At 35.7% G+C, this 13,872-nt stretch overlaps 1 protein-coding gene across 3 annotated transcripts in view; it reads left to right on the plus strand.

Moving 5' to 3' along the window:
* The window catches only part of fcho2 (FCH and mu domain containing endocytic adaptor 2), a 144,085-nt gene that overhangs the window by 91,042 nt on the left and 39,171 nt on the right, over positions 1-13,872 (plus strand). For all 3 annotated transcript variants that reach the window (XM_028805664.2, XM_028805663.2, XM_028805665.2), the window contains exons 7-9: positions 1,434-1,532; positions 3,156-3,252; positions 11,406-11,450. In XM_028805664.2, the coding sequence (XP_028661497.2) occupies positions 1,434-1,532; positions 3,156-3,252; positions 11,406-11,450 (241 nt within the window). The remainder of the gene's footprint in view (positions 1-1,433; positions 1,533-3,155; positions 3,253-11,405; positions 11,451-13,872) is intronic.

Below are 13,872 nucleotides of genomic sequence, written 5' to 3' on the forward strand. Positions count from 1 at the left end.
TCACCCTCACACGTATAAACTATACAGCATAGGTGAATCTCATTACAGTGATGCATTATTAACAGTACAGCCACAGAAAACGCTCCATATTAACAGTACGTGCAATCATCCATATTACTTACCCATATTACTAACGGTAAACAGCAGGCACGGGTTCAAAACGCCGGGGGTAGGCGAAAGACATAGTAGAAAACAAAGTAAAACGTCATAAAGAGGTTATAATGCAAGGATGCCAAACACATGCAGAGAAGGTTACAGAGAATGAAAACTGGAATTCAAAAGACTCAAAAAAAAAACGTAGGCACGAAACACATTCAGAGCAAGATACAGAATATGAAAGCAGAAAAAAACGACAGTGTCAAAAAAAGAAAGTAAACATTGCATTAGCGCAAAAAAAGAGAAATTATTACTCCAAGAAATAACTAAAAGGCGAATAGTGATCGAATATATGGACACAGGTGATATGTCAGAAGTATGTAAATATTGTAAGGCTGTTTTACCTCACATGCATTTATTGCTTACTTTCCAAAAAAAATTATTAATTGCTGATGATGTAGATCGCTTTGTATGTGCTGAAATTCCAAAACCTATCCTGAATTATGGTACAAAGTCATTAAACACAGGTCTCACGGACCTCATTTAAAGGATTCAGCACATTGGAACTCGAAGGATTCCAAATATTGTTTTTACGTAAGTTCTGAAATAAAAGTGAAATTAATGAAATAGGAAAAATCTTAAGTGTGTATCCGGAAAACCGAACACAGGGGGTTGGCGAGCGAAGCGAGCAGGGGGAGAAGCCCCCTAGTATATATATGTTTTAAATGTTTTAACTGTGTACAATGTATTAAATAAATTCATAAATAGAAGTTAACAGGTCATATCAGACTTAAATGGATATTATGTTATTGCAGTTCTTCTTTAATTCCTTCTGAAAAACAATTTACTTTTTGCTTACATTTTTTGTTTTGGTTTTTCCTTCTGAAAGCACAGTCTATTTCTTCATTTTTTTTTTTATGATACACGGACCACTCACAAATAATTGATCCTTTCTGTTGTACTTGATATTAATGTAATCTACACAAAGATCATACAGATAGTTGCATAATATAATCCTTTCAGTTTTATGTATGTTTCAGATTTACTGGAAACTTAAAACTATTTTGCTTTTCTCCTTCAGTAATTAATAATTAATGATTGATTAAAATAAGTTCTGAATTGCTTTAAATCTGTTCTTAAATTGCTCATCTGTTCTTCAGGACATTTTGTACTGTACATTTATTATACAGCATTTGGCCAAAACAAACCAAAATCTTGATCCTATTATTTTGCAGAATTATTAACTAAATATTTTGTAAGATGCTTTAATTTTATGGAGGATCTATTTAATACAATTAATGATGGAATTTTCGAATATTTGTATTGTTTATTATTAGAAATTCCAAGATATTGAAGAAGCCCATGTTCTACAGATGAAGGAAATAATACAGTGCTATTCAGTAGCAATAGAGGAAACACATTTACAAATCAGTCAGGTGAGTACATTTTAATCATTTTGCTTATGTTTCATAGTTTGCAACTAGCTAGTAATATTCAAGAAGCTTCTTTGGCTGATTTTAAAGACTTTACAATCAAAATTATATTTCATTCTTGTTGGAGACCATAATGGTACTTGTGTTCCACCTTGTCTGTTTTTCAGCAGGCTTTTCTTTTTTTCTTATTTTATGATGCTGATAATTTTGTTTATTACAGCAATGCCTATTTATAAATTTTCCTTCACACTGTAGCAATTGCTAAAAATTCTGATGTAATTTTTGTACCAAGCACCAGTGTAAAGATGTTCTTTACATACATTTGTGACCCCACTTCCACTGTGGAGTGGAGTGAACCTGAGCCTCGGAAGCAGTACTTTTTCCACACCATCAAAAGAGACTTCCACATTAAAGAATAGTTTTCAACTGTTGCAAAGTTTAACAGAACCTTGTAAAACAGATGGGTTTGCTCATACAATAAAAAAAAATCCCTCTTTCTTTGAAAAACCTTCATATTATGCTAGCTTCCTTCCCACTTTGCAGGTGACAAGGAAGGGATTAAGAAAGCGTATACAACAGGGTTATAGACGAACAGAAGGAAGAAGTAAAACCACTCCACAAGAGCTCTTAAACACATGCTTGTGTTTGTTATCAGTTTATAGCTGTCAGAAAGTGCAGCTAAAGCAAAGTTTATTAAAGTTGAAAGAAATTTATTTTATTGGTAAACTATCATAGATTGAATAAGGTGTGGAAAAAAGGAGCTAATATTTATTTTCAAGTTTATAAGATACCTCTTTAATGAAAATAATAATATATGGTATACATGTTAAACATTAATCAAATCTAGTAAAATAATATAAAAGAAAGAAAATTTCTTGTTACTTCTGCATGAAGAAATACTGTTGGAAGACAAGTGTAATTCTGTCTCTTTTTTAAAAAGGAGCTAATATTTATTTTCAAGTTTATAAGATACCTCTTTAATGAAAATAATAATATATGGTATACATGTTAAACATTAATCAAATCTAGTAAAATAATATAAAAGAAAGAAGATTTCTTGTTACTTCTGCATGAAGAAATACTGTTGGAAGACAAGTGTAATTCTGTCTCTTTTTTAAATATGATTCTTGATATTTATAACATATTTTTATACTTGCTTAACTTGGGTTATGGGGGCATCATTAGTCCCAGATCAGGAGACAAAATTGAAAATGGCACAGATCTATTGCAAAGCCCACTCACAGGCACAATCACTCTTGTACTCACTATGCCATCCTCAAGCTATTGATGTAAATGTTAGATAAAATATTCTGGTGTGCTGCTAAGTTATTTAATTCAATTCAAAATATGGACATACAAAAAGAAGAGAATCCTGAAGGTTTTCCATTTTTAATAATGAACTCTGAAAACTTTATTATAATTAATCTGCTACTATATTTGTGTTTTTAATCATGGTAGTTTGGAAAAAACAATTAGTTGTGATAACTAATAAACAGTTTTTGAGACCTTGCATAACCAAACATTTAATGAAAAAAGTAGAAATTAAATTCCATTACTTTGAATAATTGAATGATATAATTAAAGTATAAAATCAATATAATGAAAGTTGCATATTATTTGTTTTAGGTTCACAATGAGTTTGTAAATAATATGGAAAACACTACAGTTGAAAACTTAATACAGAAATTTGCAGAGACTAAAGGGACGGGAAAAGAAAGACCTGGTAAGCCACTTTGTTGATTAAGGTAGTATTTTGAGAGAAAAAAATCCTTTATCTATCTATCTAAAAAAAATCTTGGAAGGAGACGAGACGTGATTTTCTCTGAGACACTTCAACGTCCCGCGAGACAAGGTAGTGAGAGAAAAGGACAGCCGCTGTACAGGCTTTTAAATGTTCGAAGCAACATGAGTGGCAGAGACGCGAAGTGGCTGGCGTGTAGCGCATCCGCTTTGGGGGTAGGGGGTGGGCGAGCGAAGTGAACAGGGTGCAGAGCCTCCTAGTATGTGTGTGTGTGTATGTGTATGTATGTATGTATGTATGTATGTATGTATGTATGTATGTATGTGTATATATATATATATATATATATATATATATATATAGATATATATAGATATATAGATATATAGATATATATATAGATATATAGATATATACAGTACTGTGCAAAAGTTTTAGGCAGGTGTGAAAAAATGCTGTAAACAAAGAATGCTTTCAGAAATATAAATAATGATTGTTTATTGTTATCAATTTACAAAATGCAAAGTGAGCGAACAAAAGAAAAATCTAAATCAAATCAATATTTGGTGTTACTACCTTTTGCCTTCAAACCAGCATCAATTCTTATAGGTACACTTGCACAAAGTCAGGGATTTTGTAGGATTATAGTCAGATGTATAATCAACCAATTATACCAAACAGGCACTAATGATCATCAATGTCACACGTAGGTTGAAACACAGTCATTAACTGAAACAGAAACAGCTGTGTAGGAGGCTTAAAACTGGGTGAGGAACAGCCAAACTCTGCTACCAAGGTGAGGTTGTGGAAGACAGTTTCATGTTGTGGCAAGATTGAGCACAGCAACAAGACACAAGGTAGTTATGCTGCATCAGCAAGGTCTCTCCCAGACAAAGATTTAAAAGCAGACTGGGGTTTCAAGATGTGCTGTTCAAGCTCTTTTGAAGAAGAACAAACAAACGGGCTACGTTGAGGGTCGTAGGCGCAGTGGTCAGTCAAGGAAACTTAGTGCAGCAGATGAAAGACACATCAAACTTATTACCCTTCGAAATAGAAGATGTCCAGCAGTGCCATCAGCTCAGAACTGGCAGAAACCAGTGGAACCCAGGTACACCCATCTACTGTCTGGAGAAGTCTAGCCAGAAGTGGTCTTCATGGAAGAGTTGCAGCCAAAAAGCCATACCTCCGACGTGGAAACAAGGCCAAGCGACTCAAGTATGCATGAAAACATAGGAACTGGGGTGCAGAAAAATGGCAGCAGGTACTCTGGACTGATGAGTCAAAATCTGAAATATTTGGCCGTAGCAGAAGGCAGTTTGTTCGTCGAAGGGCTGGAGAGCGGTATAGTAATGAGTGTCTGCAGGCAACATTGAAGCATGGTGGAGGTTCCTTGAACGTTTGGGGCTGCATTTCTGCAAATGGACTTGGAGATTTGGTCAGGATTAATGGTGTTCTCAATGCTGAGAAATACAGGCAGATACTTATCCATCATGCAATACCATCAGGGAGGCGTATGATTGGCCCCAAATTTATTCTGCAGCAAGACAACGACCCCAAACATACTGCCAAAGTCATTAAGAACTATCTTCAGCGTAAAGAAGAACAAGAAGTCGTGGAAGTGATGGTATGGCCCCCACAGAGCCCTGATCTCAACATCATCGAGTGTGTCTGGGATTACATGAAGAGACAGAAGGATGTGAGGAAGCCTACATCCACAGAAGATCTGTGGTTGGTTCTCCAAGATGTTTGGAACAACATGCCAGCCGAGTTCCTTCAAAAACTGTGTGCAAGTGTACCTAGAAGAATTGATGCTGTTTTGAAGGGAAAGGGTGGTCACACCAAATATTGATTTGATTTAGATTTCTCTTTTGTTCATTCACTGCATTTTGTTGACTGATTGAAAATAAATGATTAACACTTCCATTTTTGAAAGCATTCTTTGTTTACAGCATTTTTTCACACCTGCCTAAAACTTTTGCACAGTACTGTGTGTGTGTGTGTGTGTGTGTGTGTGTGTGTGTGTGTGTGTGTGTGTGTGTATATAAATATATATATATATATATATATATATATATATATATATATATATATATATATATATATATATATATTAATCAAGGGAATACACTTGCCAAAATGTTGTGTATCAAACCTTCTTATATTGTTTTTTCTTCAGCATGTGTACAGCTTCTTTCCTGTTTTTACTTCTATTAACACTAGAATCCCTGAAGCCTATAATAAAACAATCCCAGGCCACCTTAAATTCCTTCACAGCTCTCCATTAGCATCTTTTGTTTTCCAATGTGTCGATCAGAGCAAGCAGCAAGCAGACTGCTATCCCATTCCCCCAATGCCGCAGCTCAACTCAGACAAAAAGTTCTGCCAGCTCAAGTCTGTTTATCTGTGTGTGAGGTGTGTGGAGTTGTATAGGGTAAATAATAAATCGTTATTTGGAACACATTTACATTTACCTAGATCATTGTAGACATGGAACACACATGAAATGCATGTGTTCCAAATAAGTCTGAGATAAACAGACTTGTGCAGGGAGAACTTTTTGCCTGAGTTGAGATGCATGTGTTCCAAATAACGATTTATTATTTACCATTATTATTAATGACCACTGGTAAACCCCTACACTTACACACACACACACGGTTATAATAGCTATAAAATTGGCAAATTGTGCAACCACAGATTAAGGAGCTGCTTACTTGAATATAAGTCATAAGGAACATGCTTATGGTCTATAAAATGTAATGACATACTCCTGTAAGTCTCTTGATTTCCATGCCATAGCAAAGTTTACACAAGTGTAATTATTTTGCCATGACCCCATAAAGCTAGTTTTGACCGCATTAATGTAGCACTCAGGCAAAGCTATATTTCTTGTCACATGGTAAATGGAATGTCAAAGCTGCCTGCCCTGTGAGGAGATTAAACCTATTGAAGCTGATAGGTTTATTTTTTTCCTATTCATGCTTCTATTTTAGGTAGAAATTACTCAACCATTTCATTCATCATTTGAGTGAATCTGTGAGTTTTAAGATTTGTCATCGGTAATTGATATAAATATTCCACTTACTATGGTTTTACGTAAGGGTACTTTTGCTAGAAAGCCTGCATAAATATTAATGAAATTTATGATTTTAACCATAACATGTATCTTGACCTTCATCAGTCTGCTAGTTAGAAAGTTAGAAAATGTACACATGGCGTATAATATTCATTTTCAAAGTTGGAACATTTAAATTTTTTATTTACTATATCAAAGATATATATCACATATTTTGTAACACTGAATCATATCTCAAATTAACAGTAACAATGGAATGTAAATACACTTATTAGCAGAGTACATCAATGATTTTTAATAGTAATTTACAATATTTTGATGTTTGACTTTTGGTGGCTGAAATTGCTTTCATCTGTAGCCATATTTTAATATGAAGAGGTATGCTTGGGAACACTTTCTTGTGATGAATCCTTTGATAGCGATAAACACATTTATAAGTAAACTGACTAGTAAGTTTGTTTAGCTCTGGACAGGGGAAATCAGATTTTCCGAGGTATCAGGGAACAAGTAGTACAGTATGTGGTCATGTAGATACAGATTAAATGTAACTGTTTAGTTAATGATTACCTTATGAAAGATTGTTAGTAGATAGGCTTATCCTATTTTTTTATATATGTTACTCCAATATAATTTTTACCTACATTGTAAAGTTTAAAGATGCTTAACACATTTGCAATATACAGGGTGGGGCAGAAATAACGCCCTCATTTCAAAGGGGGATTGGAAAAAAACGGTACGAGGTATCACCAAAAACTTTTTATTTCCCAAATGTAGATATAAAAAAGTTTTTTTACTTTAAGTTTTAAAAATTATATCATCCAAATGGTGGTCTTGACGGCTGATACACATTTGGAGCCATTCTTGGAGGTTTTCCATCACTCTCACTAGCATGTCATGAAATTCCTTCAATTTCTTCTTTAATGGCCTCCTTTAGTTGGTCCAAGGACCGAGAACGATGTTTGAAAACCTCGGCCTTGAGGTACTCCCTTCAGTGCAGATCCTGTTGCCCTTACTCTTTGAACTCACAGCAAAATCGTTTTCCGGTCTGGAACACTTTCATTAGTACGTAAACTGAACCGCGTGCGAAACACCCTCTGCAGCGCAGTTACAGATTCGCCATTTTTGAAAAAACCCTCCACTACAAAGCCTCGATGCTCACCCGACCACGGCATGGTGACGACTGAAAACTTTATTATGTACCCTACCTAACAGAACGGACCGCACCCCTCTACCTGCTTTGGGGACCCCATAGTGATTTTTCGAAATGTGGGAGTTATTTCTACCCCACCCTGTATTATATTAAATAGTTTATACCATTAATATGCTTCTGCAGTTTAAGTCACTTCTTTTGTGTGTTTGAGGTTTGATTTGATTTCATTAATTTGTTGCAGCTGATTAACTACATGTTTGATTTCAACTCAGGTCCACAGGGGAGTTTACTATTTTTTTTTCAGTGTGCGTATAAAGTGATTGTTTTGTATACATTGTAAGCAGTTTTCTGTGTAGTCCCGATGTGCTGTGAGAATAGTACCCCTCTTTGTTAACGTCTTCTGTTAAAGTCTGTAAGCTGTCTGTATAGTGCTTACAGGGTATATAGAATAGTGCAAAAGTCTATACCAAAATGCCAAGGTAAACGTTTTTAGTAATATACTATCCAGTATCTCTCAAGGATATCTTGTTGCTTGTTTTTTTGCTTTTCAGTCAATTTACAGCATTTAATTGAATTTACTTACTAAAAAGATATGATTTTAACTGTTCAACATAACAGAAATGTTACATAAGCATCTAAATAAATGTCTAAGGCCAGTCAAAGCATTCAGTATATTAGTACATACATTTTTGCATTAGTTCTAGTTTTGATCAGTATTCTAGCAATCAAATAGTCACTTGTGGTTTGCCAGCCCTTGACTTACTTTGCATAAGGCACTGAAAATAAAGCATGTTTGTATGCACACATAAGTTGACCTTTGTGTTCAGGCTCAGCATCCAAGCACCAGGACTGATCATTTGTTTTGACAGCAGAATTAATTGAGGCTAAAACAGTCGAAATTCCACATGTATCAAGCTGTTCATTAGAAATTGCACTCAGGCCTCAGTGCTGTCAGAAAAATAACCTCTTCTACTATGATTAAATAGCAGAATGATGGCTGGTCCAGTGCTTTTGAGAGAGAGGTTGAATAAACTTTCTACTGCAGAAACAATTCCAAAGTGACACACTGCAAGGGGGGTCAGAATGTGCATTGATATCCAGCAGAGCTGTCAACTGGCTCAGAGCCAGGCACGCAAATCCTTAGTCGCTCCAAGCACCATGTGAAGCATATGCAATTAAAAAAAATGTCCTTCTTTCATGCACAATTTCGTGCCTTTCAACAAAATTTCTAATTTAATTGTCAACTTGCACTTTGTATAAGGTAGAAGGTAGAGTTGACTAGTTTACATGTAAGTGTGTGAATTTGTGTATGTGTATATATAATGTGTATGTGTGTGTGTGCAAATGTACATATGTACACATGTATTTTTTAGTCATATAAAACTGATTGTATGTCTTTATACATTGATTTTAATATAGTGGCAGTTAATAATACTTAGAACAGAGAATTAAGATGAAAATCTCAACATTCAGCAGTTGAAGTTTTTGTACAGAGAAGACTTTGATGTTTGAACATTATTTTTCATGTTGTTGATGAGCATATTAATTAAATATTACAGGTATTTTTACAGTAGAATTTACATCAGAAACTGTGAAACTATTTACAGTGTTTAAGAGTTTGTGGGAAGAAATACAAAGGTCTCATTTTGTATGGGAGAGACGCACTGTACATTGCCTTGCATCATGCACTTCACTTGACGATGCCTGTCTCTTGTGCTTATTGCCCTAGAATAGCTCTTTGAACAATGCATTAATTCTACATTTCACTATGATCCTCAAGGGAAGCCATATTGAACTGCTGTTGTATTCTTTTTCCAGTACAGAAGTCAGTTTAATTTTTTCAGGTCAGGTCAGTTTATAAATCAAGAATGTTGCCTTAAGGCAGTGTGTTTGTCTTACCAGAAACTGTACCATTTGCTGAATAATTTCTTCTGCTTGTATGATGAAAATTATGCAGTAAGTGGGATTAGCAGTCTTTCCTCTTTCATATTGATAAGTAGGCTTAAAATAATTATCTTTTAGTTCTTATATCTAATGTGCACAATGGGATACCATCAATTGGTAAATTCTAACCCTGCTTCTAAGTATTGGAACTGCCTTTTGGTTTCAGACATGCAGATATTTTTAAAAGTTTAGAAACCACATAATGCAGAACCCAGTTTAAACATCCACCCACACAAACTAATTGATAGAAGGTCCTTGATGACTGATTTTTTTTTTTTTGTACTGTTTTGGATTGATAAATAATTTTACTGAATTTTGTATAAATAAGGTGAAGTGTTTAGCCACAATCTGTAAATGTAGGGATTTATTTCTCAGTGAAAGTGTAATGTCATAGTTGCTAAAAGTAACCTAAACATAATACCATAAACCCACTGAATTTAGCTCTTGGGGAGCCAGTACCTGTCTTAATAGCAGTGGGTGCAAAGCAGGAACCAGTTCTAGACAAGAAGCTGATTCATCAGTGGGCCCACTCACGCAAACACCCACATTCACATAGGTGCAAATGTTGTCATGCAAATTGTGATATTAAGTTTTTTCCGAAGTTGTTAATTTGTACTTGAGTATTATTTATACCATGTTTTAGTTAGCACTTGTTTAGTATAGTTAGTCTACTGTTTACATACTAAATAAGAATAGGCCATTCAGTCCGGCATAGCTCACAAATCTGTATTAAAGTAACTTTTGGAAAATATTATTCCGCTGAATTTTGAAAATGCTCCAATATACTATCATTTATTCCATATACGTGGTTCTTGGTGCATTAAAAAAACTTACAACATTTTGTGTGAAATGCAGCCTTCACCCATCTGTGCCCTTTGAACTCATTTTAAAGTAACAGCTGGAATTGACCATACTATTTGCCTTCATAATTTATAACTTTTTTCTTCTCTCCTCCTAATCTCCATTTGCATCACCTCAAAATTGTTCTGTTTGTTTCATAGTATATACCCCCAGGTCCTAGAATTAGTGTAGTTGCTCTTTTCTGGAGTTTCTCTAGTGTTTTTTGTAATAAGAAAACCTGCAAAGAATATTCCAGATGAGCCCTCAGAATATATTTGTTTAAACTTTGTAGACTTGCAGAAAGATGTAGATTTGTCCTATATGTAGTGTGTTATGTAATCTAGCATACAATTTCCCTTCTTTTAACATATCTGTACCCTTTCTGAATGTGGACAGTGATGAGTTCACTATGATTCCTTAGTCCTTCTCATAAGGTTCACATTTGAGCTTTGGTAATAATTAAAAAACATTAGTTACAGTAGACAGCAACATTATAAACCTGCAAAAAGCACAATCTGACAGGTCTGAGGGGTTATGAAGTTCAAATGATTTCTGCTATTGAATATTTAGCAATAATAGCAGTACAGATTAATGTAATGATGACAATTTTTCCATCAGCAAACATCCTGAAAATATAAAATTTTGCAAACATTGGTACTGACTGACTGGTAAATTACTTGGTTCACCTAATTAATACATTTTTTATTAGCTTAAATTGTGCACCATAGCAATTTTTTGATTTATAATTATTTTTCATATATACAATTAAAATGTTTACATTTGTTTTCTTAAAATGTTCTTACATTTTAATGATCATGAAAATGAATGTCAATTATGTAGCAATGAGTGATTTAGATAGTTTTAACAAGGTATTTAAAATCATTCTTGTTTTTTCACTAGTGGAGTTTGATTGTCCTATGGTACAATAAAGTGAATGTCGAGGTCACAGCATCCTATAGTTCCAAAATGTTTAGTGACAAGCTGTGAAACTAGGTTACTGCTCTTTGTAATCCCTCATATTACATGATAAATTCATTAGAAGGTCAATATGTTTTTATGGCTGGGAAAATGGAACTAGCATAACAACTGATGTTTTATAATCACTGTCTTTCATGTTCTGTATAGGACCCATTGAGTTTGAAGAGTGCAACACGGCTAACGCAGTAGAAGGTATGTACAATATGTATGAAATGGTATTTTATTTATACTGTACATGCATACTGACTTCTTTTTACATCATATATATCTAAGTCTGAACTGCTAAATTTCAATTGTTAAATTTTCTTGTTTTGGTAATTCATTACATTTACTCATCTTTGGTTAATAATTTTTATCATTATGCTTTACTTCTGCACAATTAACAAGGAAAAAAGAGCACAAAATACACATTAGGATCTTCATTACATCACTACACTGATTACCTCATTCAACATCTGAAAGGTTAATATATACAATATCCTACCAAGACATTAGGATGCCTCTTTGGTGGCAGTAAAATGGGTTTGTGGAATGTGGAATTCCTCAGTTAGGTCTGAAATAATTTTGAACATGCATACTGCAAAATAAGTACATGAAAAGAGCCTGGAGAACCTAATTGGATTTAGCTTGGATTAAGTTTCAAGAATACTATTGTGCAAAAATTCTAAAGGTTTAATAAAGGTTGCCAATGTCTTCAAAAAACATTTAGGTAGATCCATAACAATGAGTGTTAGAAGGCAAGTTGTGAGAGTCTCTTCTTATTATGGTGCTCTAAAGGAAGATAAAGTAATCCTGGTCTCGGATTGTTGTAGTGGCTGTAGGCTCTTGCTCAAACCAGTTTCATAATTCAGTGTCAATTTTGCAGTTAATTAACCTCTTTGTTTAATCCGACAATACACACTAGCTGTCTTCACAGTTAATAATATTGTTTTTACTAGGAATTGAGTGGTTTGGATACTACTCTGCCTATTTTATTGTTTTTGTCATCAAAAAGTAAAGTACAGGTAGTCCCCAAGTTACGGACATACGACTTATGAACGGGGCTACAGCTGCTCCTTCACCTGTCTGGGGGACGCAACGTAGGCTCCTCAGTAACTGCCGCTCTGTCATCTTTGGCCTGGGGATTCTGCAAGCGGTGGCTGGAGGGGGCGGTTTCACTGCTTGCGCAGTGTAGCGTCCCTTGAGCGGCTCCGGTTGATGAATGGGGGGGTGGGAGCCGCACCCCATTCATTCTCAGTGGGCGGCTGGGTACGCGGCAAGCGGTGACTCAGGGTCCATAGCCGCCGGGGCCACAGCTACCGCTCGTGTGCAGGACGGAGGCTTGATGGGGCAGTACGCTACCCGCCCACCATGCTGCCGCAGCTACTGCTCCTGACTGCCCCATTCGTTCTCGGTGGGTGGCTGGTGATGCTGCAAGCGGTGACCCGGCTGTGGCTGAATGGAGGCCATCGAGGGTGAATGGGGCAGAAGGGGGCAGCATTGTATAGTGTCCCTCAGGTGGCTGCCTGTTAAATGGGGGCGGTGGTGGCCGATTCACTACCCGCCTTTGGCCGCACCCTGTTCGTTCTCAGTGGGCAGACACTGCAGACAGCATAATGTATGCAAGTGGAGGTGACTGTGTGGTGGGTAAATGGTGAATCGCCCTCACCGCCCCCATTCATTCTCAATAGAAAGCCTGCTTGTACAGTTACGTACATAGCTGGAAGTTGTCTCTCGTTCAGTACGCCAGACGTTCTGACAAGGGGTGCCTTCCTACTGTGATAGTGTGTACAGTGCTTAACCTTTTGTCTTCGCCCTTCAACAATGTCTCTGAAACAGAAATTTGATGCAAGTACTGGTGATACAGTAAAGAAGAGAAAAAACATCACCATGGAAAATAAGGTAGAAATAATAAAAAGTTCAGAGAGAGGTGAAACTCTCGTTCATTGACAGAGCACTTGGTTACAGTCGGTCAACAACAGCATTTATTAAAATAATGTACCTGTTCCGACTTACATACAAATTCAACAAACCTACAGTCCCTATCTTGTACGTAACCCGGGGACTGCCTGTATAGGGGCGGCATATTTAATTAAAATGTTATGTTTCATAAATAAAAAAAAAAAGCTTATTTAGGGAATTGATTAGAACAAATGATGATTTGACAACCCTACCCTAGAAAATAATGTTGTCACTGTGTATCCATAGGCAATTAAGTATTTCTTTAACAAAAGCCGAACTGCATGCAATGAATTTCCATAGTCTATTAGGGTGTATTGAAAAAAGTGAGAGTTGGCAAATTTGTGCAGCTATAAACTCACACAGCTTTCTGTTTCAGACAGTTGCTCTGGAGAAAAGTACAGGCATTTAATTTAGTGGACTTGTACAAAAATGACAAGGAGGTTCCACTGCATATTTAAATGTCATTAGCTTCACATTCTGGGCCTTGTGATAACATGCATGCTGCTTTTGAAGTGCCTGTGAATACTTTGCCTCCAGAGCCAGAGATGTCCATATTGAACTGGATGATAAACCAATTGATACAGTGTATAGATGGATTTAGAAAAAAGACATTTTACTGATAGGCTTAAAAATTAATGGAAACTTATGAACACATTTTAAACATAAAGATGTC

Source organism: Erpetoichthys calabaricus, chromosome 7 (assembly GCF_900747795.2).
Source record: "Erpetoichthys calabaricus chromosome 7, fErpCal1.3, whole genome shotgun sequence".
Lineage (NCBI taxonomy): Eukaryota > Metazoa > Chordata > Cladistia > Polypteriformes > Polypteridae > Erpetoichthys > Erpetoichthys calabaricus.